Source organism: Leguminivora glycinivorella, chromosome 22, assembly GCF_023078275.1.
Source record: "Leguminivora glycinivorella isolate SPB_JAAS2020 chromosome 22, LegGlyc_1.1, whole genome shotgun sequence".
NCBI lineage: Eukaryota > Metazoa > Arthropoda > Insecta > Lepidoptera > Tortricidae > Leguminivora > Leguminivora glycinivorella.
The window spans coordinates 362,196-388,812 of NC_062992.1; the positions used below are offsets into that span (position 1 = coordinate 362,196).

The 26,617-nt window shown below is 41.4% G+C and overlaps 3 protein-coding genes across 3 annotated transcripts; 2 read left to right on the plus strand and 1 right to left on the minus strand.

Annotated features, from left to right (window-relative positions):
* Positions 1–844: 844 nt before the first annotated feature.
* LOC125238052 lies at positions 845–3,998 on the plus strand. The gene is made up of 3 exons (XM_048145341.1): positions 845–925; positions 1,997–2,141; positions 3,826–3,998. Exons 1-3 carry the CDS (start codon positions 845–847, stop codon positions 3,996–3,998), a joined length of 399 nt encoding a protein of 132 aa, XP_048001298.1.
* A 935-nt stretch (positions 3,999–4,933) lies between these two features.
* LOC125238053 lies at positions 4,934–11,107 on the minus strand. Its single transcript, XM_048145342.1, has 3 exons — positions 10,555–11,107; positions 5,812–10,479; positions 4,934–5,376 (listed from the first exon to the last, which is right to left on the minus strand). Exons 2-3 carry the CDS (start codon positions 10,313–10,315, stop codon positions 4,934–4,936), a joined length of 4,947 nt encoding a protein of 1,648 aa, XP_048001299.1. The 5' UTR covers positions 10,316–10,479; positions 10,555–11,107.
* Positions 11,108–14,490: 3,383 nt separating this feature from the next.
* LOC125237997 (coagulation factor X-like) lies at positions 14,491–22,921 on the plus strand. Its single transcript, XM_048145265.1, has 8 exons — positions 14,491–14,605; positions 17,291–17,450; positions 17,867–18,062; positions 19,319–19,415; positions 20,037–20,210; positions 20,309–20,458; positions 21,484–21,704; positions 22,474–22,921. Exons 1-8 carry the CDS (start codon positions 14,507–14,509, stop codon positions 22,883–22,885), a joined length of 1,509 nt encoding a protein of 502 aa, XP_048001222.1. The 5' UTR covers positions 14,491–14,506; the 3' UTR covers positions 22,886–22,921.
* Positions 22,922–26,617: the final 3,696 nt, after the last annotated feature.

Below are 26,617 nucleotides of genomic sequence, written 5' to 3' on the forward strand. Positions count from 1 at the left end.
AAACAAATGAATAATTACAAAATGGCGTTTTACATCTCAATTGTAACAGGAATTGCTGCGTCTATCTCCTTGGCTTGCTCGGTCATGATCAATGCATTTTGGATCATCTACGCTATCCAGTATTTCTTCACATTCCTTATTCTAATAGCGAACAAGTATACTGTATACGAATTCATGTTAGACTCAAAAATGCTAACAATAGAATTGCAAGAAGATTTTTTCGAGAAACATTTTGGCAAAATTGTGTGGATATACGGCTTTATAACGTTCTCTTTCAAATTCACTATCGGTGCTATATATAACTGGATTAGTGAAGGCGAAGACTTCTTTATATTTCGGATAATAATACTGATATCAGCTTTGGCTTTAGATATTATACCGACAGCCCTTGTTTTGGTTTTTTCTCACATTTATGTGAAACTGAAGCAGCTGTGCCTGAGATTCAGAAACAACAATATTAGTGTACTGGAAGTGCAAGCTACTTATAAGGCAATACTGGATTTAATGGACAAAATGAGACCAACAACTGACCATCTGGTTTGTAATATTATAGCTCAATTTCTTATAACATCTATCATTGTCATTAATGTTTATCAGGTGCTACTTAATATCCGGAAAATGCAGTGAGACTATATGGACCCTGCAGGGCTGTTATGCTTTAAATTTTATCACTTATTAACATCTCTGAGACCTGTGTATTCACACGGTTTACCAGAACGCGACGGAAACTTTAAGTGATAAAATTGCAAGCATCATAATGCCCACTGGATAAATTATAGTCAAGTAGACGTAACCAGTTGCTTAAGGTCGAGAAAGACGGTTGGTTGCGGGCGGCGAATAACCAATGGTTGTGGAGATCTTTGGGGGAGGCATTTGTCTAACAGTGTCTTCCGCCTATAATGATGATGATGATGATGGTTATTGGGTATTACAGCATTCTTGCAATTGATACTTACGTCTGATGAGGTATTTTGAGGATGCCTACATCGACTACGATGGCTGGACAAGCCAAAGGCTGAATAGCATTTATTTTTGCTTCAATTACAGGAAAAAATGGATAGACTGTGTGGGAGATTATGAAACGACAGAAAGTAAATGATGAGATGACATGCGATAGACAGGTATGAAAGCGGTAGACATGCTGCGCCTACCTCAAATGATTGGGTTAAGGGCGAATGATGATCAACCACAATAAGCCTTGACTCCTGCCGATGCCATGGCCCAGCAGTTCTGCGAAGTCGTTCCAATCAAAAACTGTCGTGATTTGTCATGTATTTGCCTTCCCACAGATCACCATTATCACCAAATGCTATACAATATAGAGGTATAAAACCAAGTGTTACTTGCAGATAGTGTTGGGGTTTGCCATCGACTGTCCAAAATGGATTCAAACTACTTGGGCTTTCCTGTTACTACTGAAACTTAAACAGGTAGTTAGGATTAAATTATTTTGAGTTACATGCGTCGAATTCATTTTTTTTTTTTTATATACCTCGTCGGTGGCAAACAGGTATACGGCCCGCCTGATGGAAAGCGGTCACCGCAACCTATGGAGGCTGGAGGCAACTCAAGAGGTGTCACGTGCGCGTTGCCGACCCATTAGAAACTCTGATCGGAACATTTCATGAAGATTCTCATTCTAAATAAATTTTCGGCGCCACAAGTTCCACTATTATACTGTGGGGTTGGGGTTGAACAGTATGGCATTGCGTGAAGAATATATTTTAAAGGGTTGGTCCTAAAGATCCAATAATGGATTAAAGAAGTGAGACCTATTTTGTTTTCTACAACAACAACTACTTGTTATAGGAAATTATCATTACACCACATTGTCTTTGAGTGTCACATCACCAAACTTAGCGGAGAATTGGCAGATCTTAAGAGCCTATCGACGACCGCAATTGATTACCTGAAGTCTGACATTTTAAGGATTTAAAAGTAGAGAAACGATTTGCCATACGATAAATAAATAAATCATAACTAACTTTTTGTGCAGTCATGGTTAGCCCTCGGCTGCAGCTACGCGCACGCGATTCACCTCACGGCGCAAATGTGCGTGCCGGCTGTGTGTGCCGAGCTGGTCCTAGCACGGGCTGATGCACTCAGTACTCTCATACACAACCGCCTCCTAGTTGAACAAGGTTAGTATACAGCCCTCTAAGAGTACTGTCTCACGATCCAAATGTGCGTGCCGGCTGTATGTTCCGAGCTGGTCCTAGCGCGGACAGGCTCTGAGCACGCTCAAAAACAACCGGCTTCTAGTTGAACAAGGTTAGTATACAGCCCTCTAAGAGTACTGTCTCACGGTCCAAATGTGCGTGCCGGCTGTGTGTGCCGAGCTCTGAGCACGCACATACACAACCGCCTCCTAGTAGAACAAGGTTAGTAACACCTCTCTGTCTACGCGAGCCGTTACAACTAGCTTCAGGTTGAACTAACTTTGTTCTGTCTGTCTAAAGCTGAGTTTAGACCAGCAAGTTATTGCTGCAAGTTTTGAGACGCAACTATAGGTAAGAGCAAAGAGGATCGAGTATTATAGAGAATGACTGTCAAAGTAAAATGTGTAATCACAGTGCATAGACTGCCATCTCTCGACACAAGCTTAAAACTTTTGAACCTCAGTTTTGACAATTTGGCCCATATTCTTAGCTTGATATGTTTTAAAATGTCAAATATTAATATTAGCGCCATCTAGCCGAGCGTACCTCAAAGGTGTATCGCCATCTAGCTCACCCAGTGTTGTCACATACAATTTGAACAAAATGGTAGACCAGGGTGAAAAAATAGGTAGAAACTGGTAGAATTAGAAACGAAAAATAGGTAGATCTACCTGTTTTAATACCATCTAAGGTAAGTCCAGTTTTAATGATTAAAAATGCTTCTAAACCATTAAAAATATATTTATTGGTTTACTTGGTGAGTTCTTTATGGTGTTTATACATGTTTTTGTTAAAATATTTTAAACACAAGCTAGCGTCTCCGAGAGCTGCCACTGTCAGGCTGTCAGAAGTGTCAGTGTCATGTCATTGTCAAATGACACTGTCACTGTCACTACCAGGCTGTCAGTGTCAAAACTGTCAAACATCAAGACTTTCAAGCTGACAGCCACAGATTATTCACTAAACACGTTCCGATTTAAGTAAAATGCTGTAATTATAAGACAGGTAAAACTTAATTTCGTAACACGCATGGAGAATTTTCTACAATAGTAATATTTTAGAAAATAGGTAGATTTAGGACAGAAATAGGTAGACAGGTAGACGGGAGGCAAAATAGGTAGATCTACCTATAAATAGGTAGATGTGACAACACTGAGCTCACCGAACCTTTTTCTGTATGGTTTTGGGGTACGTTTTTTTCTTAGACTATATCGGTCTTTACGAAGTCTAGTCTAGTCTTTAGGCTAGGTCTTTGGTAAGAGTGAGGGGCAAATATCTGCACCTCTTTCTTGCATATACTTCTGTCTCAAAACTTGCAGCATTAACGTGCACGTCTAAACTCAGCTTAAGCGTACCTACTTAGTCCTCTCCTCACGGTTCAGATTTGTGGGGGCGAGTGTGCAGAGCTGATGCTATACTGATGCCGCAAAACTAAGTAGTGACTGAACTCATATTGCAATCTCTTTCAAGCCAATGCAGATCCAGTGAGACAGAGAGGGATAGCATTATAACAGCAGTCGGCACTTAGTTTCACGGCAAGTACCTTTAAGTCTGACGGACACATTGAACTCGTTAGGGTTCTGTATCTCAAAATGATAAAACTCAGCCGTTTGTATGTTAGTCTATCCGTCCGTCCATATGTCACAGGCCATTTGTATTGTTTCAGATGACACCACACGTTCCAACCTAACGCGTTTGGTGCGCTACGTACGCGCTCGTCCTCCGCTGCGTAAAGCATGGCGTTTGTTGCCGCCCGGTTTGAAGCTGCCCCTTGCTATGTTGTCCATGTGCACCACAGCTCTGATCGTCGTTATACAGTCTACACATCTTTACGACTAACACAATACAGTGATCACGATCCTCAGTAATGCAGACACCAGGCCCCGTAGCCGAATGGCTGGCTTCTCCGACGCGAATCGAAAACGAAACGCCGCGAAAGGCTGTCTGGCTCTGTCGCGCCAGTACGCAAGAGCGATAGAGACAGATATCTACGAACGTTTCGTTTCGTGAGCGTTTGTGCCATTCGGCTATGTACCCAGAGTACTGTACCTCACTTCATAAAGCTTGGCTTGGCGCCTTTTATTTTATTTTCGAATCTGACACTGCCCTTTAACCATATCAAATTAAAGAGAAAAAGGTCAATCTGCGAAAAATAATTCGTGCAGTTTTATAAAGAGGCACAGATATACCTAGTGGTGCCAAATCGTCACTACTTTTAAAAAATCTCGTATCTCACGCTGTCTGCGCGTATAGACATACGTTGGGGCTGATGGCCAGGATTTGCGCTGATGTGGATGGCAGGTTGATGAAATGACGAAGGCAGCGGGTTCTTCGAATTAAGTGATTTAATCCGGGATTTTTACATGTTTTTTACTTAATTAAAATTTTACATAAAAATGAGCAAAATAGAAATTAGGTATGTGCTACGTGGTAGCAAAGGTGAGAAAGCGAAAGTGAATGTCATCGTCGATCTTCATTGGGGCTCGAAGAGATGACGAGCCGCGACACCATTGGTTGGCGATCACGACATATCGCGTACATGCATGTCATTGGCTGCCGGTGAGATGGCGCGATGATGATGCATGTGACGTATTGTGACGTAGGTTGACTCGTGGTAGGGCAGCGCAGCCGGGGATGTGCTGCGCGGGTCGCTATGCGCGCGCCAGGATGAAGGTCACACGCCGCCGTCAGTTGACTGCGTTTTAGGTATGGCCGTAACATAAGCTCCCGGCCTTGGAAGTGCTGGCTTCCAACGTGAATATGAGGCATCGACGTCAGTCATCATGTGTAGGTAGCGGGCAAATTTTCGAAAAGGCTCGGCGCACAGTGCCGCGAGAGGTGCGTATATCGGCTACTCGGGAAACGCCGTCCTTGCCCGGGAAAGTCTTGGTGATCCGCCCTAAGCTCCACTTGAGGGGCGGAGTGTGGTCCTCCTTGATCAAAACGAGGGTGTCCACTTTTAAGTCGTCCATATTCTTCGTCCATTTTGTCCTGACCTGCAGCTCGGATATGAACTCCTTCGACCACCGGGCCCAGAAATGTTGTCGCATTTGCTCCACTTGCTGGTATCGTGACAGGCGCTGTGCGGGGGCGTCGACGAGGTCAGCGCACGCAGGAGCTGTCAGCGGACGTCCAACCAGGAAGTGAGCGGGGGTTAAAGGAGTGTAGTCTTGCGGGTCAGAGGACAAAGGGCTTAAGGGCCTGGAATTAAGGATGGCTTCGCATTGGGTCAAAATCGTGCTAAAATGTTCATAGGTTAATTTAACATCACCTATCACACGTCGCAAGTGATGTTTGCAATTCTTAACACCAGCCTCGACTAGACCAGCAAAATGACTAGCATAAGGTGGCGTCATAATAAATTCAATCTGTTGCGAGAGTGCGTACTCTTTTATTTCGCCAGAACACGATTTTAAAAACTTTGAAAAGTCGTTCATGAGACCTACGAAGTTCCGTCCGTTGTCGGAAAATATTTTTGAAGGTTTACCGCGACGCGAAATGAACCTTTTCAACGCCAGTAGGTATGCTTCTGAAGAGAGATCGGTAACCAACTCTAAATGAACTGCGCGCGTAGCAAAGCATATAAATATACATAAATACGCCTTGATAGTCGTGGCTCCCCGACCTTTCCGGTTTAAAATATAAAATGGACCTCCGTAGTCCACAGCGCAATTTGCAAATGCGAACCCGGGTTCCAATCGCTCTGTAGGTAAATTACCCATTATAGGAGTTAACGTTTTACCCTTAAAACGAACGCAAAGTACACAATTGTGAACCACTTTTCTTGCCAGGTTCCTACCGCTTATAGGCCACCAGGCCTCGCGAAGCGAGAACAATATATGCTGCGGTCCAGCGTGTAATAATCGTTTATGTTCAAATCGGAACAATAACATTGTAAACTGATGTTTACTAGAGAGCAATATCGGATGTTTTTTGTTGTAATCAAACCTAGCCGAATTTGCAAGCCGCCCGCCGACTCTAATTAGGTTATTGTTATCAATGAACAAATTTAGTTTAGCTAAAAAACCCTTTGCGATACATCTGTTCTTTGTCAACTCGTCGCGAACGTCCGATAATGACTCTAATTGTGATAAGCGCGAAAGTACTCTCTCAGATTGCCTCAGTTCATCTACAGTGAGCGCGCCCGTACGACGTGCTCGTGCATCCTTGTTGCGCGCGTTATGAATGAAGCGAAGTACGTACGCGGCCGCGCGCTGCATGCGATTGAACTGAGAAAACCTGTCGAATGTAAACAATGTATTATTGTTATCGTTGCATACCAGACTAGTCATAGGATTAGTTTTACGTTCGGGTATTTGAGACTCGTCTGACAGCAATGACGGATCTACAGACTGAGCATTGTAATTAACATCATGGAGGAAATCAGGGCCATTCCACCACAGAGAGGAGGTGCGAAGTGCGTCCAACTGCACGCCCCTGGAAACCAAATCGGCCGGATTGCACTTGCCACTAACGTGATGCCACGAATATTCTTTCGTAATTTCGTGGATTTGTGCAACCCTGTTCTGAACGAAAGGTTTTAGTAAATTAGGCTGCATTCGGAGCCAGCTCAATGCAATTGTTGAATCGGTATGAAATATTACTTGATTGAATTTCGCGCGGAACGATTCTTTAATTTTATTAAATAGTTTAGCGCCCAATAAACACGCGGACAGCTCCAACCGAGGCGTACTCAGCGGAGGGGAAATTGGGGCCACTTTACTTTTCGAGCAAAGCAGCTGAACGGTAACAGCTGATTGCTTATCAATTGTCCGTACATAAGCGCAAGTACCATACGCTACTTGACTCGCGTCTGTAAATATATGTAAATCTATACATATAGGGTCATTACACATAACATGACGTGGTATGCGAATGCTAGGTAAGATAGCCAGGTTGTTTACGAAACGATGCCAGGCCTGCGTGACGTCATCGGGAACAGCTGCATCCCAATCAACCTTTAATAAAAACAACCGTTGTAGTAAACATTTGGCGATAATTATCATAGGACTTAATAATCCGAGGGGATCGAAAACCTGCGATGCGGTGGACAATATAATGCGTTTTGTGACAGGTTTCGCATTTTCTTCGTGTCGCGTATGATAGAACAATTCGTCACTTTTATTGTACCAACCGAGACCTAAAGTTTTACTATGCGCGTGTTCGCCTAGTGATAATTCCTTAGACGTATCGTCGTCGTTGTAACGTTTATCGGTACACTCGAAATTAAAAACCCACTTTCGTAATGGGAAGCAGCCAGAATTTAAAACTTTCGCGGTTTCGTCACAAATTCGTAACAATTCGGGAATTGAAGACGATCCCGAAATAAAGTCGTCTACATAAAAATCGTCCCTAATTGTCCTAGCTACTTCGGGGTCAGTACATTCGAGCGCCAACTGTTTGAGACACCTGCAACTGAGGAAGGCTGCGGCCGCCGTGCCATATGTTACGGTGCTCAGCTGATATATGTCAAGGTCGTCGCTCGGCTTATCGCGCCATAGAATAAGTTGTAAATCGCGCTGAGATTCGTCAATTAAAACTTGCCTGTAATGCTTTTCGATATCGGCGCATGCAACATACCTATTCTCGCGGAACCTAAGCAAGATCGCGACCAAATCACCTTGTATAGGCGCACCTACCATTTGTATGTCGTTCAGTGATTTGCCACTGGTCGTGGGGGCGCTAGCGTCGAAAACAACTCGCAGACGTGTTTTTTGCGCATGTGCACGATAAATTCCGTGGTGGGCCAAAAAGTAATTGGGGGTTCCGTAGGTATTAACTCGTTTCATATGACCTAACGCGAGATACTCTTTTATAAAGTCACTGTACATGCCTTTATATATGGGGTCGCGACTGAGACGTTTTTCTAACGACATATAGCGTCTTTTTGCTTGCGCGAATGAGTCGCCGAGAGACTCGGGGGGCTCCTTGAGAGGGAGCTGCACACAAAACCTACCATCCTCGAGGCGGGTGGTAGTTTTGACGAAATGGTCTTCGCATGCCATTTCTTCTTCGCTTCGCGTATCGTACGACTTGGTGTTGGACTGTATCTCCTCTATTTCCCAAAACCTACGTAATTGAGTATCTAATGATGGCATGTCAATAGATTGCGCGAAATTACAATTAATAGGCTTTGTGTTGCGCGCGTTAGAGGAAACAGGTCCCGAAACTATCCAGCCTAACTGCGTATTTATTAAGTATGCACCGTTAGTTAAGCGCGTTATCTTAACTAGACCTTCGAGGAGCTCCCAGAATAGGTCAGCTCCTATGAGTACCTCGACGGGCCGACTTTCATAAAAGTTAGGATCTGCCAGACTTACGTTGTCTGGAATGCGGAAGTGGTTACGTTTGCTCGGAAACGTAGGCAACGATGAGGTTAATCGCGGTAAAACCCTACATTGTAATCGCGCCTTAAAATCGGTAACAAGGGAATTTATTTCGATCTCACATGCTCGCGAACTATGTGTAGCTAAATTACCTATACCGTTTAATTCTTCAGTGGACTGTAAAGTTTGCGGATTTAATTTGTCGCACAACGCTTCGGTAATTAAACAACCTTCGCTACCGTTATCGAGAATCACTCGCGTTTTATGATAATTACCGTAATTATCTGGAATTTCGACAAGGGCGGTGGCTAGTATTACAGGACGCCTGGAAGACAATCGCGCGTATACATCTTCATCTATGTGTGCGTTCGATACCTGCAATACGTGTTGTGCGTGTGCGATGTTGTTATCAGGGATCGAGGAGGAGGAAGCGGGCGACCTTGGCGCGCTGTCTGTCGCCAGCAGTGCCACGGAGCGCTTGTCACTGGCTTCATCCTTCTCGTCCTCGTGAATTATGGAATTATGTTTCTTGTTACACTTCCTACACGGGCCGTACCGACATTCACTAGGCGCATGTCCAGTTCGTAAACAATTCTCACACAAACTTTTATCGCGTACCAATTTTAATTTATCTTGCATATTTAAATCAATAAATGCTTGACACGAGTACAAAGGATGTTTACCATTGCACATAGAACATAACTTCTTAATTGGTGTTTGTTTAGAGTGAGATTTGTCTACGGACTTTTCGGTAACAACATTGTAGTGAACCTTGGGAGCCGTGTGCGCGTTATGTGTGTTTGATTTTTTAGCATCGTGCGGCGGATAAGTGCTATTTAAGTTAGACCGGCTGTGCGTAACCAATAATGTTTCTAACATATCGGCGCGGTCGCGAATGAATTTAAGCAAATCATCTACCTTAAGCGCGGTTTTGTTTTCGTTCGACACTGGTAACAAAGTGCTTTTATATTGTTCCCACTCACGTTCGGTTGTGGAATCTAATTTGGAAACAACTAAATAAATGATAAGTGTGTCCCAGCTTTCTGTGGGCTCACCGAGCAGCTTTAAAGCGCGTAAATTTTTTAAAACTGTGTCTAAAAGCTTTCTTAACAGTGCCGGCGATTCTTTATTGAGCGATTGTATGGAAAATAAAGCTTTTACGTGATTGTGTACTAGCAATCTACTGTTATCATAGCGGTTTAATAGCAATTCCCAAGCAATCGCGTAATTATCTGCCGAAAACTCAAGCGAATCGATAACAAGTAGCGCATTACCCTTTAGCGATGACTTTAAATAATGGAACTTTTGAATGCTGGTTATTTCTTGCGAGTTATGCACTAGCGAAGAAAATGTGTCGCGGAATTGTAACCAGTGTTCATAAGATCCGTCGAAAGTAGGCAAAGAAATGACGGGGAGCCGCACCGTTTGCGCTAGATTATTAGAAGCTTGCATTTTAGGTTCGTTAGCTTTCTCCGAACATTTCACCATACATTGCGTCTTAGCTAAAATCGCGTAATATTCGCTTTCGAACGCCTCTCTGGTTTCAAAAAGTGAATTCATTTCGCTATCGGGAATTAAACTTTCTAACTGATTATGAATGTCAGTAAAATCATCAAAAATACCCTGAGCCCCTTGCATGCGTAAACTGAGCTCCGTGCGCTGGGTATCGGACAAAGTTAAACCCTCATACGTACTCGCGAACTTTTTGAAATTAGTTAGCCTACACTTTACGGAACCACGCCTACGATTTAATTGTTTAATTGTTTCTGTGTCCGTTTCTTGATTAGGACCTAACGCGGCGTGAAACACTACATCGTCTTTGCCAGTCATTTTGCGAATCGAATAAAGGCAGGCGCTAAGTACTTACAGTTGCAATCACCACCCAGGTCGAGCACAGCAAGGCAGCTAGCAGCAAAGCTGACGCGAGTTGCTTGCAGACTTTTGCGAAGGTCGACTCGACGACGTGCGATAGGGTCACAACGAAAGCACAAGCACTGGAATTGAGAAAAGCGCGATATGACGCAAGCGTTATAGGGAAAGGTAGGTAAAGGTAGGTTGGCTCGTCTCACCGAAGATCTTCACCGCTGCCGAAGCTTCTGGTCGTTGCAGCACTCTGCCGATGCGTTCTCACATCCAATCCGTGGGTCCAAGGCTGGTCGACATCCGGTCTCGTAGGATCAAAAATTTATGTCTGCGCGTATAGACATACGTTGGGGCTGATGGCCAGGATTTGCGCTGATGTGGATGGCAGGTTGATGAAATGACGAAGGCAGCGGGTTCTTCGAATTAAGTGATTTAATCCGGGATTTTTACATGTTTTTTACTTAATTAAAATTTTACATAAAAATGAGCAAAATAGAAATTAGGTATGTGCTACGTGGTAGCAAAGGTGAGAAAGCGAAAGTGAATGTCATCGTCGATCTTCATTGGGGCTCGAAGAGATGACGAGCCGCGACACCATTGGTTGGCGATCACGACATATCGCGTACATGCATGTCATTGGCTGCCGGTGAGATGGCGCGATGATGATGCATGTGACGTATTGTGACGTAGGTTGACTCGTGGTAGGGCAGCGCAGCCGGGGATGTGCTGCGCGGGTCGCTATGCGCGCGCCAGGATGAAGGTCACACGCCGCCGTCAGTTGACTGCGTTTTAGGTATGGCCGTAACACACGCTGTTCCTATAATGCATTCCATACATATTACAATTTTCTTTTCATTAACAGACAGAAGATACAAGTTTTTTTTAAAGTAGTGAGGAAATGTATGTAATGTGTCTATGTGAGGTGTGCAATAAAGAGTATTTATTGTATTGTATTGTATTGTATTGTATTGTATTTGCACTAAAAGTCCTTGAATTTAGGGGCTGTACTGGGGATGTAAGAGGTGTTGCAGGTAACTTTATATGTAGTTAATTATTATGATTTCACTATGAAATAAGTATAGGTTGTAACAAAAATAATGGTATAGTTCGGATTAGAAAAAGTAGATCACTTTTCTTAAGTCAGCCAACTACACAAGTCCAAATACGAAGGACAATAGTTTTTTAAAAAAAAAACTATTAAAAAATAAAATATTTTTAAATATGTATGAGTCTCACGGGAGTTTTATAGTTAAAATAGACAATAGTTTTTGTTTTAAAAGTTTTTTATCACCTTGAAAAGTATTCATGCAAATATGTTTGTACTAGCTTTTTCCCGCGGCTTTGCTCGCGTTAGAAAGAGACAAAAAATAGCCTATGTCACTCTCCACCCCTTCAACTATCTCCACTTATAAAATCACGTCAATTCGTCGCTTTGTTATGCCGTGAAAGACGGACAAACAAACAGACACACACACTTTTCCATTTGTAATATTATTAGTAATTAGTAATAGTAATTAGTATTAGTATAGTATTAGTATTAGTATATGTGAGTGTGCACGGAGAAACGTCCCACTTTGTCGATTGCTATAAAGCCGCTTTGTCAGTTTATTCATATAAATATACAAGTAAATCTCGCCTTAATGGTAACCGACAAAGTGGGACGTTTTACTAAACACACTCACATATTAGTATGGATGTACGGGTCAATAGTTAAACTTGACCCACTCCACTTGATCCGATAACGCAAAAAATTGCATACACGTGTAAATCTGACGATGACGATGCAATATTATGATGACATGGAGCTGATCTGATGATAAAAACTGGAAGCGGCCATAGGAACAAAACCAATGTAACCTGTTTGAGGTACATATCTGAAGATTTATTTAATCGTATGGCATAGATAGGTTCACAGGTATACAGTATTTTATATCATAAAAAGTATGTCACAAATTGATGTCCAAGGTTCTCAGCCATTGAGCTGCGTCAGGAGTGAGTGAGATCAGGTCGTCGGGACTTCCTGGGTAGGCTCTGAGGGGGCACTCCTGAACTATGTGTTGAACAGTTTGCGATTCGGCGCCACAGTCACATCTAGGCGAATACGAAATATCTGAAGATGACCCAATGATATTAAAACCAGGTGCCGTATCCGAATGGCATTTCTGCGACGCGAAACGAAAACGAAACGTCGCGAAAGGTAGTCTGGCTCTGTGACGCCACGGTTTCGTGAGCATTTCGCGAACGTTTGTGCCATTCGGTTAGTACCCAGACCAGAAATGTAATTATGACTATTGTCAGGAGGGTGCTCTTATTCTGATGTATATAAGTATGGTGTCAGTTCAGTTTAGTATGAAGAAAATAGTATGATATTATGTAGTTACTGTATGGTGGTATGTGTTAGTGTATGGTATTAGAAATTCCGCAATATGGCGCGTAGTCAATGTAGTGAATGTAGTCATATATTTCTGGTCGGGCTCTATAAGTATTAAATTACATTAGTTGCCCGTGGAAATACCTACAGTCTCAAAATTATCTTTTTTCTAAAATAATACTATATATATTTTTATCTGTATGATATAAATATGTATGATAACACTCTTCACTTTGTTTTATTTAAATCAAAAGCAAAGTAAGAGCGTTTTCATATTATAAAATAAATAAATATTATAAGACATTCTTACACAGATTGACTGAGGCCCACGGTAAGCTCAAGAAGGCCTTGTGGGTACTTAGACAACGATATATATATAAATACTTATATACATAGAAAACATCCATGACTCAGGAACAAATATCTGTGCTCATCACACAAATAAATGCCCTTACCGGGATTCGAACCCGGGACCGCGGCGCAGCTGAGCAGGCAGAGTCACTACCGACTGCGCCAGACCGATCGTCAATCCGATCCGATATCCTTTCATGTTTGGGATTTATTTATTTATCGTATGGCATATATACACTCAACGTTTATATTTATACAATTATAAAATGGAGACTTAAATAAAATTTAATGAAATTTTGTATGTTTGGGATATTGGTCCTACATCCGATATCGGATCGGATAATGTGAAAACGCACAAGAAATGAATAACGCAATAGAAATGGCTACATTATAAAGGTTGGGATTGATAGCGACATCTTGTAACAGGTAGCGGTAATGCGAAGCACAGTCGGAAAGTTCACTGCGTTTGCCATGTGGCGTACAGCAGTGGCTATCAAAACATCAGTGACACTACTTCACTGATGTTTTGATAGATGGCGTGGATTGCGAAATTTGATGGATTATCAGTCAAAATAAAAATAAAATTATTGTGATAGGATTTCTAAATACATTTTGTACCTAATAAATTGTATTGTATTTTATTTTACCGACCCTGTTTTTCACCACACCAACACGAACAAAATACTAACTATAAAACATCAAATTAAATCAAATGCATAATTTTTTTTCAATATTTATGATTCAAAACCATCATTTATAAGTAAATTCTACCAGCCAGCTTAAGACATCAAGTTATAAATAAATAAATAAAAATAAATATTGGGGACACCTTAAACAGATCATCTTAGCCCCAAACTAAGCAAAGCTTGTACTATGGGTGCTAAGCGACGATATACATACTTAAATAGATAAATACATACTTATATACATAGAAAACATCCATGACTCGGAAACAAATATCTGTGTTCATCACACAAATAAATGCCCTTACCGGGATTCGAACCAGGACCGCGGCTTAGCAGGCAGGGTCACTACCGACTGAGCCAGACCAGTCGTCAAACCAGTTAAAATCTGTATGAAATTACTTTGCACTCTTGTGGATAAAATGCAATTTTGCTATCTGTTTTCGAATAGCAAAATAAGCCTTTACCAGTTGGTGTGGTGAAAAATTATATTTGGGACACTTTTCTCTCCAAGTAGGATCGAATGAGCTCATGTTTCTGAGTAGGAAACATTAAATTTACCTATTTTAGGAAAATAATATATTGAATTCTTCTAGCGAAAACAAATGCTACGCCACCCATAGTAAAACCAATACTGCCTGAATCTCATAAAATTCAAGAATACCCATAAAACTGTGCGCAACATCATAATTCATTAATTTTTAATTAAATCTATCTACGACGTAATTCATGTTTTACCATGCCCTCTCAATCATGGTTACAAACTTAGTATTAATATTTTTGCTATTTTTCGGAATTTCATTCAGTGTTGAAGGAAGGAAGGGAGTGTTTCTTGAGTACATTTCACCCAAGGTACATCCATCCATTCTTTTCACCATACCTCTTTTGATTCTTCAAAAACGGTCGAGAAAGTAGCATTGTATCTATTCATCCTTTTTTTTATACAAATTTTAACTCGGTGTCCTAAACTGGCTGGTACAACTGACCTTTGAATGACAATTTTGAATCATAAATGTTAATGAAATTAGGATTTAGTTTGGTGTTTTAATTTTTAAATGTAGGTAGTGAAAATTTGTTTGACTTTCGTGGCTTCAGACACTCACAACGATCAATATGTCTTTTTTCGACCCTCCGCGCTCGTGGTTCAGTTTCAGCATTAGAATCTTAGCTCGTCTATCGACAGTAGCACGTGCAGTTAAACAATAATAACTTTACCCCCTTGTAAGACAAATACCAATTTGTATGATGAAAACACTGATTTGAGGAGCGGTTTGTATCCTGGACTTTTTCTATGGTTTTTATACCTGGGGAAGTCTGAAACTATATAGACATACAAAGATCTGTTCTGAGAAACCATCATCATCCTCTTGCCCTTATTCCAGTTCAGGGGTCGGTCCAGCATGTCTTCCTCTTCCTTCCATCTCTATCACCTGTCATGTTATCAGTCTTATCATTAACTTGCTTTCGTTTTATGTCGTGTCTTACACAGTCCATCCTCTTCCTCGGTTTTTAACCCCGGACGCAAAAACTACGGGCTGTTATAAGTTTGACTTGTCTGTCTGTCAGTCTGTCTGTCTTTGAGTGTATCTATCTGTGGCATCGTAGCTTTCGAACGGATGAACCGATTTAGATTTTGTTTTCTTTGTTTGAAAGCTGAATTAGTCAGGAGTGTTCTTTGAAATGTTGGGTGCTCCGGAGGTAATGCCATCTCTAAGACTTGGCAGCCAGGATAGCACTGAAGACGACAAGATTAAATAATCAAAAATAGTGTGTGAAGTGATGGAGTCCCTCCTCGCGCAAAAAGTGAAACTTGGTAGTATTGAAAAAAAAAAAAACATAAATTAAGCTCACAAAATACGTACAAGTTCAAGAGTTTCACTTCAAAAATTGGACGGTGTTATGGAATAGCGAACTAAGCGCCAAAAGTTATGAATGCAGTTCGGATATAAATGTATATAATATAATATAATCTACAGTATTGACTATTTCTTTGTTGAAAAATCATGCTTACATTATTTTAAGGGGTAGAATCAAGCGACACGTTAAAATTTGTATGGCCCTGTGTACTAAGTCGTTACGTAAAAACGAATTGAACGCCAAATTTACTTTTACAAATTATAATAAGCGTATATTCTAAATCGCAAAATGGAGTTGAACGCCATAAAGATATTATTAATTCGTTTTGGTTTAAAGTTTTGATGATTTATTATTCGTTGTTACATAATATTTGAAATTGCAGGATATTTCGATTAATGAGAACTAAGTATTAAGCGGATTTGTTATATCATAATATCTTGTGTGTAATCCTGGCTAGTACTAATGAATTATTATTAGTTACAACGCCAATTTTGCCATTTATGCTGATTTTTTTGACATTTATTAAAAAAGTTGATTGCAGAACAAAACTAAATTGTTAGACGGATTATGTGGAGGAAAACAATTGTTGTTGATTTATTTACAATATACCTATTTACTCAAATATATGAAATTTTATTTTATTCCAGTATTCACTTTACCTCTAGCAATTTGCATTAAAGAATCAAGCAACAAAATATGTCTCATAGTACGCTACGGCGAAATAAATTAACCTCATCGCAGTATTAGTTCAATAAAGAATCAAGCGGAAAAACGTTAATAACTTCGAAACTTGAATAGGTTATGGTGTTATTTTTTTTTTCTACTCCCGAACTGTTATTCGTCATTTACAGGGTCGTGCACAGATCTTTAAAACCCTACATAAAGGTCTATTCCCCAAAGCCAGCGTCCGCCGGCTTTCCGCGCATGCGCGCAGTATCGAAAAAACTGAAAACGCATTGTTTGGCTCTATAACCATGGCAACGCCTTATAACGACACTGCGGGCGTGCGCGGAAAGGCTTTGCGCAGCCGAGCTGACAGTACAAACCTTTGAGTCAAAATACAGGAAACAGTGTGAATTTCACGAAATTTATTCAAGAAAACTATTAAAAACTAAGTGCATGGTCGTAGAAAAAGTATTGTATGCAACGGTGTTTAACTGAGTCAAAAAATACTCGTGGCGTCTCAATAACAATTTTCGGCTTCGCCTCAAATTGTTACTCACGCCACTCGTCTTTTTTGACCTCCTTTAAACGCCTGTTGCATAAAATACTATTATTTATTTAAATTATGAACACTTTTATAGGTTCAATCTCAAAATTAACTTTTTTGCTTTATAAATGAACTTACAATAACTGATTCAAATTTCAAATCTTTGTAGCTCATCTCTTTTTCTCGATTTCTCGATTTCAACTAACTGTCGCTTGATCGCTTACCTATTCCATAACACTGTCCAATTGACACATTCCTGGAATCAGCCTAGCATTTTTTCAAAATTCGAGTTGGCAACTCTGAGCGTCAAACGTATAATGCTGTTGGCTTAAAGGTCTTAGATACCAGGCCATAAAATTACAAAAAAAAAAAGTATAATGCTGTCAGTTGGAAGTGGCAACACTAAGCGTTGCGTCAAACGTTTATATCTGTTGGAAGTCGAATTGGAAGTTCAATAAAACATTTTCCAGGTACCAGGGAATGAGACGCGCGAGGAGCCAGCTCTAAGACTGGGCAGCCGGGATAGCACTGAAGATGACCAGATCAAGTCTATGCTGGAAGAGAACTACAGGTTCAGGAGCGACCAGACGGCTACGAGGTTCAAAGTTGCTGCCGAGAAGAAAGATGAAGGTAAAGAAAGACAAAAGTAAAAAAAAAACTCCGTCTATCAGATCAGGCCGCGGGTAGTTGGTTATTGATAGTTCTTTATTCAAGAAACAATAACATTTTATTTTAATTTACTTATAGCTAAATTACTTAAAACTAACATGCAATCAATTTACAATTTCGCCAACTGTCGCCCGACATCGACACTTCGCCGTTCATTGCTTGTTCAACGAGGAAATATTGACACCGAGTAACAATGTTATTTATCGACCCAGAAATAGGCACGGAATTCTCAGTATCAATTTTTAATGTAATTTTGGTGAAATTGGAATAAGGCTGGTAGGCTATCCTCACGCCAATAATGTGCTAGCCCTGGTAGAACGAAATTTTTCACTTTATTCCCTGTACAAAAATTTCTCCACTTGATAACATATTTCCAGAAGCCCCAGCCTCAGGCGATGGCGGCATGTCCTGGGTGTTCCGTGCGTTCGCCGTGCGCCGCATCGTGGGGGGGATGGAGACCAGCATCAGCATGTACCCCTACAACGTGGCCATCTCGCGCAACGGCCGCCACTGGTGCGGCGGCTCCATTATCGACGAGCAGTGGGTGCTGACGGCCGGCCACTGCTTCGAGTCGTGAGTACCTTCCACCAAGTTCCTTGTTCTTCCCGCAATCATGTAGCATTACACCATCAGCATGAACCCTTGCAACGTGGTCATATCTGGACACTGCTTCCCGCAATCATGTAGCATTACACCATCAGCATGAATCCTTTCAACGTGGTCATATCTGGACACTGATTCGAGTCGCAAGTACCTTCCACCAAGTTCCTTGTTCTTCCCGCAATCATGTAGCATTACACCATTAGCATGAACCCTTTCAACGTGGTCATATCTGGACACTGCTTCGAGTCGCAAGTACCTTCCACCAAATTTACAGATAGCCTGAGTATGCCCATGGTCTTCCCGTAATCATGTAGCTTATCAGCATGAACGCTTTCAACGTGGCCATATCTGGTCACTGCTTCGAGTCGTGAGTACCTTCCACCAAGTTTACAGGAAGCCTGAGTATGTCCTTGGTACGCAATCATGTAGCCTTACACCAGCATCAGCAAGTACTCTTACAAGAGCAGTGGGTGCTGACGGCCGGCCACTGCTTCGAGTCGTGAGTACCTTCCACCAAGTTTACAGAAAGCTTGAGTTTCCTTGGTCTTCCCGCAATCACGTAGCATTACACCATCAGCATGAATCATTTCAACGTGGTCATATCTGGTCACTGCTTCGAGTCGTGAGAACCTTCCACCAAGTTTACAGAAAGCTTGAGTATGTCCTTGGTCTTCCCGCAATCATGTAGCATTACACCATCAGCAGGAACCCTTTCAACGTGGTCATATCTGGTCACTGCTTCGAGTCGTGAGAACCTTCCACCAAGTTTACAGAAAGATTGAGTATGTCCTTGGTCTTCCCGCAATCATGTAGTATTACACTATCAGCATGAACCCTTTCAACGTGGTCATATCTGGTCACTGCTTCGGGTCGTGGTGAGTACCTTCCACCACAGAGAGCTCAGGGTCCAGCGATGCCGATATGTCGTGGAGTGGAAGAAAACGTGCATCAGCATGTTCACATCTAATTCACGAATTAAAACGATTCGTGTCTCTGTCAATTTCTAGCGCGCGACAAATCCGTTTCGCTCAGTACGAACTTACGAAGAATGTCATTACCCCCTAACTACTTTTTGTTCTCTATTAAGAATTATGTATGTGTGGCTGTGTGCCGTCGGCTTTATCTCTTTGAATCTGATGGGTAATGTGCTTAAAATGAGAAGATGTTAGTGTTATGAATGTGAATAAGTCAAGATTGGTCGCATTCTAACGATATTTTATTTACAGAGCACATGACAATGATAAGAAGAAACTGGCTTCGTTCATAGTGCGAGCCGGGAGCTCGTTCCACAATAGGGGAGGATACCAAGCCAGAGTCAACAAGGTACGTGCAAGGCAGCAATTCCTTATGTTAAGTTTCCGCCCAATGTTAAGTTTCAAAGATTCCTGTAAACCGGATATGCAATCTTGTAGTAAACCTAGACAGTTGGGAGACACGCGCTATCATGTGACCTGAATGGCGCCGTGACTTATCCGACGGGGTGAGACCGTGTGGTGACGGTTGAAGAATTTCACCACCCCCTTTCTTCCTGTGGGTGTCTTAGAAATCGACTGTGGGATATGGGTTAAATTGTGGCATAGGCGAGAGGCTGGCAACCTGTCACTGCAAGGTCACAATTTGGATTTCTTTCAACCCCTTTTTGCCAAGAGTGGCACTGAAACTGAGTAGTTCATGTGCTCTGCCTACCCCCTTTATGGGATACAGGCGTGATTATATGTATGTATGTATATGTGACGGAGCACGACAAAGCCTGGCTCGACAGCCTTAAGCAGAAAAGGCTCCGTTCCAGAGCTCCTCCTCAAATGTGACAAAAGGTGTCGGGCTGCCATCGGACTACTAAGCCACCAAAGACGATGTACCGAAACCACACAATAAAATCACTGCAACAATCATCAGCTAAAATGTCGTGGCTAATGATGGACAAAAACTTTATTGCCATTTCAGGCGTTCTTCCCACCCAAATATGTCCCTGGCAACGCTGACTTCGACTTCGCCCTGATCCGCCTGGACCGGCCCATGCCCATCGGACGCAATATTGCTGTGCTCAACCTACCCTCCAAAGAATACCTGATCAAACCTGGGGATATACTTATTGTCACTGGATGGGGGAGTACTCATGTAAGTAATGTTGTCCGTAACATATGCAATTTAGTTCTGGGTAATTTTTATGGTAATATAAAATACGAACCTGCGTTATTTATTTCTTTTAATTCCAGGAGACAGGATCCGGTCACATCCCGGATCGCCTCCGCTTCGTCCCCGTCCCGGCGATGCGGCTGTCCCAGTGCCAGACCGCCTACCGTTTCTACATCACCCCTCGCATGATGTGTGCTGGCTACGCCACTGGGGGAAAAGACGCTTGTAACGTATGTGTGTCTCTGATGTAATGTCACCCAGTGTACGACCGCTTACCGCTTATCGAGGGTTTACTGGTGAAATCCGATAAGTTGAGCAAACTGGTTTTTGAAATTCGAACTATTTGTAATGTCCACAATGTTGATATTTCAAGGACAAAATTATCTCGATTTATCGAGTTTCACAAGTAACCCCTCGTTATACTCTGTGCGACAGGAGAAAGCGATGCCTGCAAAGTATGTGTATCTGTGACCACATATGTGGCTATTACCAACCCTCCAAAATCCTCAGTCTGCAAAAATATGCCTGCTGCGCCGCGGTTCCGGGTTCGAATCCCGGTAAGGGCATTTATTTGTGTGACGAGCACAGATATTTGTTCCTGAGTCATGGATGTTTTTCTATGTATATAAGTATTTATATATTATATATATCGTTGTCTGAGTACCCACAACACAAGCCTTCTTGAGCTTACCGTGGGCCTCAGTCAATCTGTGTAAGAATGTCCTATAATATTTATTTATTTATGCGACACGCTCTTATGCCACTATAAATAAAATCTTGTCTGATATTTTTGCGGCATTAGCTCGTAGTTGTGTAGGTACATAATTATTTATTACCTACAACAGATAAAATTACATACTACCTATTTAACTTTTACAATACTAGGACTTTCAATTACGACCCAAAATATTTGTTTAAACTACACCTATTTTTGACTGTCTTTTGAACTTTGGAAAATCTTATTAAACTGAAATAAATACCATTACCATACACTAAAGAAAAAGTGATCAAGCCCACTGGTGGCGAAGCCGGGAAACGAACCCGGGGTCTCCCGCGGCTGGCGTGTTGGACCGCTACAACGCCTCGACAGCCGTGGTACCCGTCGAAATTTCTCTAGTGTATGTTATCTCTGAAGGCCTTTGACCAACTCTAAGGGCGAGCAATGTGTGCTTGCACCTCCTAATGAATCCTTTGCATTTTTTTATTTTTATAAAATGTGTTAAAATCTCTTATCCCATACTACTTACATCCACAGCACGACTCCGGCGGTCCAGCCGTCCGTGATGGCGTCCTCCTCGGCATTGTCTCCTTCGGCGGCAAACAGTGCGGGGACCCGCACTCCCCCGGCGTGTACAGCCGCGTGTCCGAGATGACCTGGTGGGTTGAGAAGACCATCTCGGACAACGAGTGTGAAAACGTCCCTGAGCTGCAGGAGAAGATCAGGAAGGCTAGAGAGCGCGAGCAGGATTTACAAAGGTAACTAATAGTCTGCCTTTATTTGGAATATGGTTGTAACTTTCTTTGGAAGACCAGCTTTTTGTGACAGTATCCTCCAAGGAATCATATCCTATATAAGCATTATGAGGACAACAGGATATTGGAGATATCGTGAAGATTACACGACTTAGAAAGAAGGGTCTGGATTTACAAAGGTATCTATCAAATTTCTTCGGAAGACTAGCTAGTGACAGCGTTCTCCTAGGGGTTCTCTCTTGCAGCAGTAAACAGTGGTCGTGGTACGACCTGGTGGGTTGAGAAGACCATCTCGGACAACGAGTGTGAAAACGTCCCTGAGCTACAGGAGAAGATCAGGAAAGCTAGGGAGAGGGAGCAGGGAGCAGGATTTACGAAGGTACCTTGATAAATACTCTATTATTTCAGCCGTGCAAACACTACACAGTATGTAACCAAATGCTATTTCTATCTTATACTTCATTCTTATACTTCTTTATTTGCGCGACAGAGCCAGACTGCGTTTTGATCGGCGTCTAGCCTCAACGATTGTTATCTCGGCTGGGCCGGCAGTTAACCTATTCATATTTACAGCTTGGCTGACTCAAAATCAAATCAAATAATACATCTGCTTCACAATCTAACTAATAATCATTAAAATTTAGTTTTTGTAGGTAGGTTGTAACACAAACTCAGGACTTCAGGAGTGACCAACAAATGAGACATAGTAAAATATAAGAAACCTATCGGTGAAAATGATTCTTTACTTTTATGAATTTCCTCGAACTTCCAGATTTAAGGCTCGCGTCGAAGACAAGAAGAACCGCATCAAGAATTGGCTCCGGGAAACCTTGAAGTCGCCAAGTTTCATAGAACTGGCCAAAAGAAAGCTGAGTGAAGCCCAGGCCATGCGCAGGAGTTTCACAGAGTCCCTCTATGAACCCCAAAACGCCACTGACATGGACGATACAGAGATGGATGATATTAACTTATCAAATCTAATACACGATAGGATCTTACAAAGCAATGATGGGAACGAAGATGATAACATGCTCAGTACGTTAGCGTTGAGGGATATCATGATGAATGAGGGAAAAGGGAAGACGGCTAAGGATGGCTTTGAAGAACTAGTGGAGTTCGTCACGGGAGATGATCCGAAGCCAGGGTTACCGGCACCAGAAAAAGGGAATGTTACCAAAACTTAAGTTAGTGTTCTCGGATATTAAAAAGTAACAACTTTATTTTTTTTAGCTTCATTTATTATTTGCGTTAAGTTCCAAATGTCTATTGACCTGTCTATATTTCAGGAATTATTAAAACTACAGCTAGTAACATTTTACGAATAGACCGCTAAAATATCTGAACAAATCTTATTTCTAAACCCATAAAAGAATGTCAGATATTTATGCAGCGTTCTTTTTGTACGATGTTATTGCCGGTAACTGTACCTGATAAAGTGTCTCGCACTTATTTGATTTCTGTAGGTATAAACACTACTAGGGCATATTTTTATTTCACTTTTTTTATTTTTGGATTTTTTTACACTTTTTCTACTCAGGAGCTCTTTCGATTCTAACAGGAGACAAAAATGTCCCAAAATTTCCATACATTTTTTTGCTTTTCTCAGAGTTACGATCAAACTAGTAGTTGTATGAGAAATTGTAACTCAGTGGAAATAAAAATGTAGGATATTTTTTCTCGTGCGGAATTGACAGAGCTCGTGATTCTGAGTCGAAAAAGTACAAAAATTCCTACATCTGGAAAAAAAGTAAAACAGACAAGAAAATAAAAATCTGCCCTTTAGCTCTTTTCAAGACTTTTTTTGCGTGAGATGGTGGCAATGAGCATTGATCAAAACACAGAACACAAAAAAGTTCTTACTTCCGTGGGTCAAAAATATGCAGGTTTCAGCTCCACCTTATTCAAGATGCCTTTAATGCCGTCAGATGGTGAGATCATCAATAAGAAAAACGATCACGTACTAAAGGACAATTTCGTAAATGTTTCTAGACGTTATTAATGAACTTTCGAGAACCTACTGCAATTTAAATGACTAGAACTGTTCAACATTTAACGAGTTCGTTTTAAACGTTTCATCCAAAACCTTTTCAAATAACAGGGATAACATTTTAAATTTGTGCGGTGAAACATTTCAACTTAATTGTGTTTGGGTTATTTTGAATGAAATGTATTTGCAACTATAAAAGCTTATTATATTAAAAACTTATCATTTCATTTCGGTCAATGAGCTCTCACATCAGCTATTCAAGAGCCGTGTCTCTTCCGAGGGATTTAAATTTAATAACTGTTCTAACATATTATCTTCAATAATAATTTTCGTTATAACAATAAGTTTATGTGTGATGTGAAAAACAATATGACACATAATATTGTCTTCGGTTACCGCGATAGTTACTCATGAAATAAAACTATGGAAACGGATTAAATCGCGTATAATGAATTTAAAATACATCCCGACGTTTCGAACTCTTTACAGCGTTCGTGGTCAACGGGTGACTGAGGAAAATTAAAATGTGCAAAAACTACCCACTTACAAGAAATATTAACGAACCATGACCACAAATAATATAGATTTCTAAGGCAGGTTCACACACTATTAATAAAGCTAGTTATACAATATTCAAAAAATTTACCATTACTCTGTTAAAAAAAAAAAAATAATAATAAACCAATTAATCTACACAAAATTGACAAAGAAACAAACTGCAAATGTCCAACACCATACAACACAAATGCCTCACAGCCTTCGTCGTGCTTGTTCCATTATCAGATGTACTACTGGATCCCAAGCCGGTGGTAAAGTAAAGCCATCCTCTCTATTAAAGTTTGGATATTTCTTGATCTCAATGGCCTCTCGCAACATTCTGGGTATATATCGCTTCTCCTTAGCGAGAACCAGAGGCTTGTCAAACTTTATAGCATGATTGACTTTATCCATGACATGTTCAGAGACTGCAGACCTTTGCCGACGGTGCTTGACATCCGCTATGTGTTCCTTCACCCGTGTGGAAATGCTTCGTTTCGTCTGTCCCACATATGACAGGCCGCACTCACAGTCTAGCCTGTACACTCCCGCGCTTTGTAGAGGAGTTTGACATTTCACAGGCCTCAGGAATTGGGACATCTTCTTCATAGGCTTGAAATAAGTTTTAATAGAAGCCCGTTTCAAGATGTGGCTGATCCTATCTGTGACCCCTCTAACAAAAGGGAGAATTGCAGGCCGGCGCTCGACTGTAGGGATCTTCAAACGGGCCTTCTGCTTGACACGCGGTATCTTGAGCTCGTTCGCCAACAGCGCCTGCCGGCATGTCGAAGCTCCGCGGTCAAATGTTGGTCGTCACATATCCTTTGGGCTCTCTGAAACAAAGATTTGCCTACAGTAGCTAGTTGACTAGGATGGTAGGACATTTGACCGCGGAGCTTCGACATGCCAGGCAGGCGCTGTTGGCGAACGAGCTCAAGATACCGCGTGTCAAGCAGAAGGCCCGTTTGAAGATCCCTACAGTCGAGCGCCGGCCTGCAATTCTCCCTTTTGTTAGAGGGGTCACAGATAGGATCAGCCACATCTTGAAACGGGCTTCTATTAAAACTTATTTCAAGCCTATGAAGAAGATGTCCCAATTCCTGAGGCCTGTGAAATGTCAAACTCCTCTACAAAGCGCGGGAGTGTACAGGCTAGACTGTGAGTGCGGCCTGTCATATGTGGGACAGACGAAACGAAGCATTTCCACACGGGTGAAGGAACACATAGCGGATGTCAAGCACCGTCGGCAAAGGTCTGCAGTCTCTGAACATGTCATGGATAAAGTCAATCATGCTATAAAGTTTGACAAGCCTCTGGTTCTCGCTAAGGAGAAGCGATATATACCCAGAATGTTGCGAGAGGCCATTGAGATCAAGAAATATCCAAACTTTAATAGAGAGGATGGCTTTACTTTACCACCGGCTTGGGATCCAGTAGTACATCTGATAATGGAACAAGCACGACGAAGGCTGTGAGGCATTTGTGTTGTATGGTGTTGGACATTTGCAGTTTGTTTCTTTGTCAATTTTGTGTAGATTAATTGGTTTATTATTATTATTATTTTTTTTTTAACAGGGTAATGGTAAATTTTTTGAATATTGTATAACTAGCTTTATTAATAGTGTGTGAACCTGCCTTAGAAATCTATATTATTTGTGGTCATGGTTCGTTAATATTTCTTGTAAGTGGGTAGTTTTTGCACATTTTAATTTTCCTCAGTCACCCGTTGACCACGAACGCTGTAAAGAGTTCGAAACGTCGGGATGTATTTTAAATTCATTATACGCGATTTAATCCGTTTCCATAGTTTTATTTCATGAATATGACACATACTCACTTAGGTACCTCGCTGGCTCAGCAACCCGAAATAAATCTTGCCCTCCGACGCTAGACTTTGCCGTTTGCTCCTGTTACTATGGTGGCAAAATAATTATCCATGCCACCTTGGTAGACACTGGAATCCTTCAATAATCACTACACTTGAAATATATTTTTTTTTATCTTCGTTTAGGATTCAATAAACACATTCTCTGCATAAATCTATAAGTATGGAGGTATAACGTCATTTAGCTTCCTTGTGGCACAATCTATAATACCAAAATAATTATAAAAAGCTCAGACTTTATCCAGTTTCGTCATCAGAACGACGTTTATTAAAATCCGGTAAAGTTACAACTAATATCAGACTGAGAAAACTCAATATTTTCAACACAAGACTTGTGATCGACACCGAGCAACCGTTCTTGTCCGTGACCTCACACTCAAGCAGTCTTTGAAGGTATCTCTTGGCGAAGTGTTCCATGAAGTATCTACCGTTTTCGAAGACATATTTTTTGATTTCTTTCCAGAGATAGACGGAACATTCTAGGAGGAATAGTGTGGCTGATACCTG

What these genes read in the sequence shown, in the direction of transcription:
- LOC125238052 (XM_048145341.1), top strand. Translation starts at nt 845, where the DNA reads ATGGTTGTGGAGATCTTTGGGGGAGGCATTTGTCTAACAGTGTCTTCC. An exon ending in ATGATGATGATGGTTATTGG is followed by an intron (nt 926 to 1,996) that starts GTATTACAGCAT and finishes CTTTTTGTGCAG; the next exon opens with TCATGGTTAGCCCTCGGCTG. An exon ending in CCGCCTCCTAGTTGAACAAG is followed by an intron (nt 2,142 to 3,825) that starts GTTAGTATACAG and finishes GTATTGTTTCAG; the next exon opens with ATGACACCACACGTTCCAAC.
- LOC125238053 (XM_048145342.1), bottom strand. Translation starts at nt 10,315, where the DNA reads ATGACTGGCAAAGACGATGTAGTGTTTCACGCCGCGTTAGGTCCTAAT. An exon ending in TTGCGCTGTGGACTACGGAG is followed by an intron (nt 5,377 to 5,811) that starts GTCCATTTTATA and finishes CCCAATGCGAAG; the next exon opens with CCATCCTTAATTCCAGGCCC.
- LOC125237997 (XM_048145265.1), top strand. Translation starts at nt 14,507, where the DNA reads ATGGTTACAAACTTAGTATTAATATTTTTGCTATTTTTCGGAATTTCA. An exon ending in CTGGATGGGGGAGTACTCAT is followed by an intron (nt 20,211 to 20,308) that starts GTAAGTAATGTT and finishes TTTTAATTCCAG; the next exon opens with GAGACAGGATCCGGTCACAT. An exon ending in GGGGAAAAGACGCTTGTAAC is followed by an intron (nt 20,459 to 21,483) that starts GTATGTGTGTCT and finishes TTACATCCACAG; the next exon opens with CACGACTCCGGCGGTCCAGC.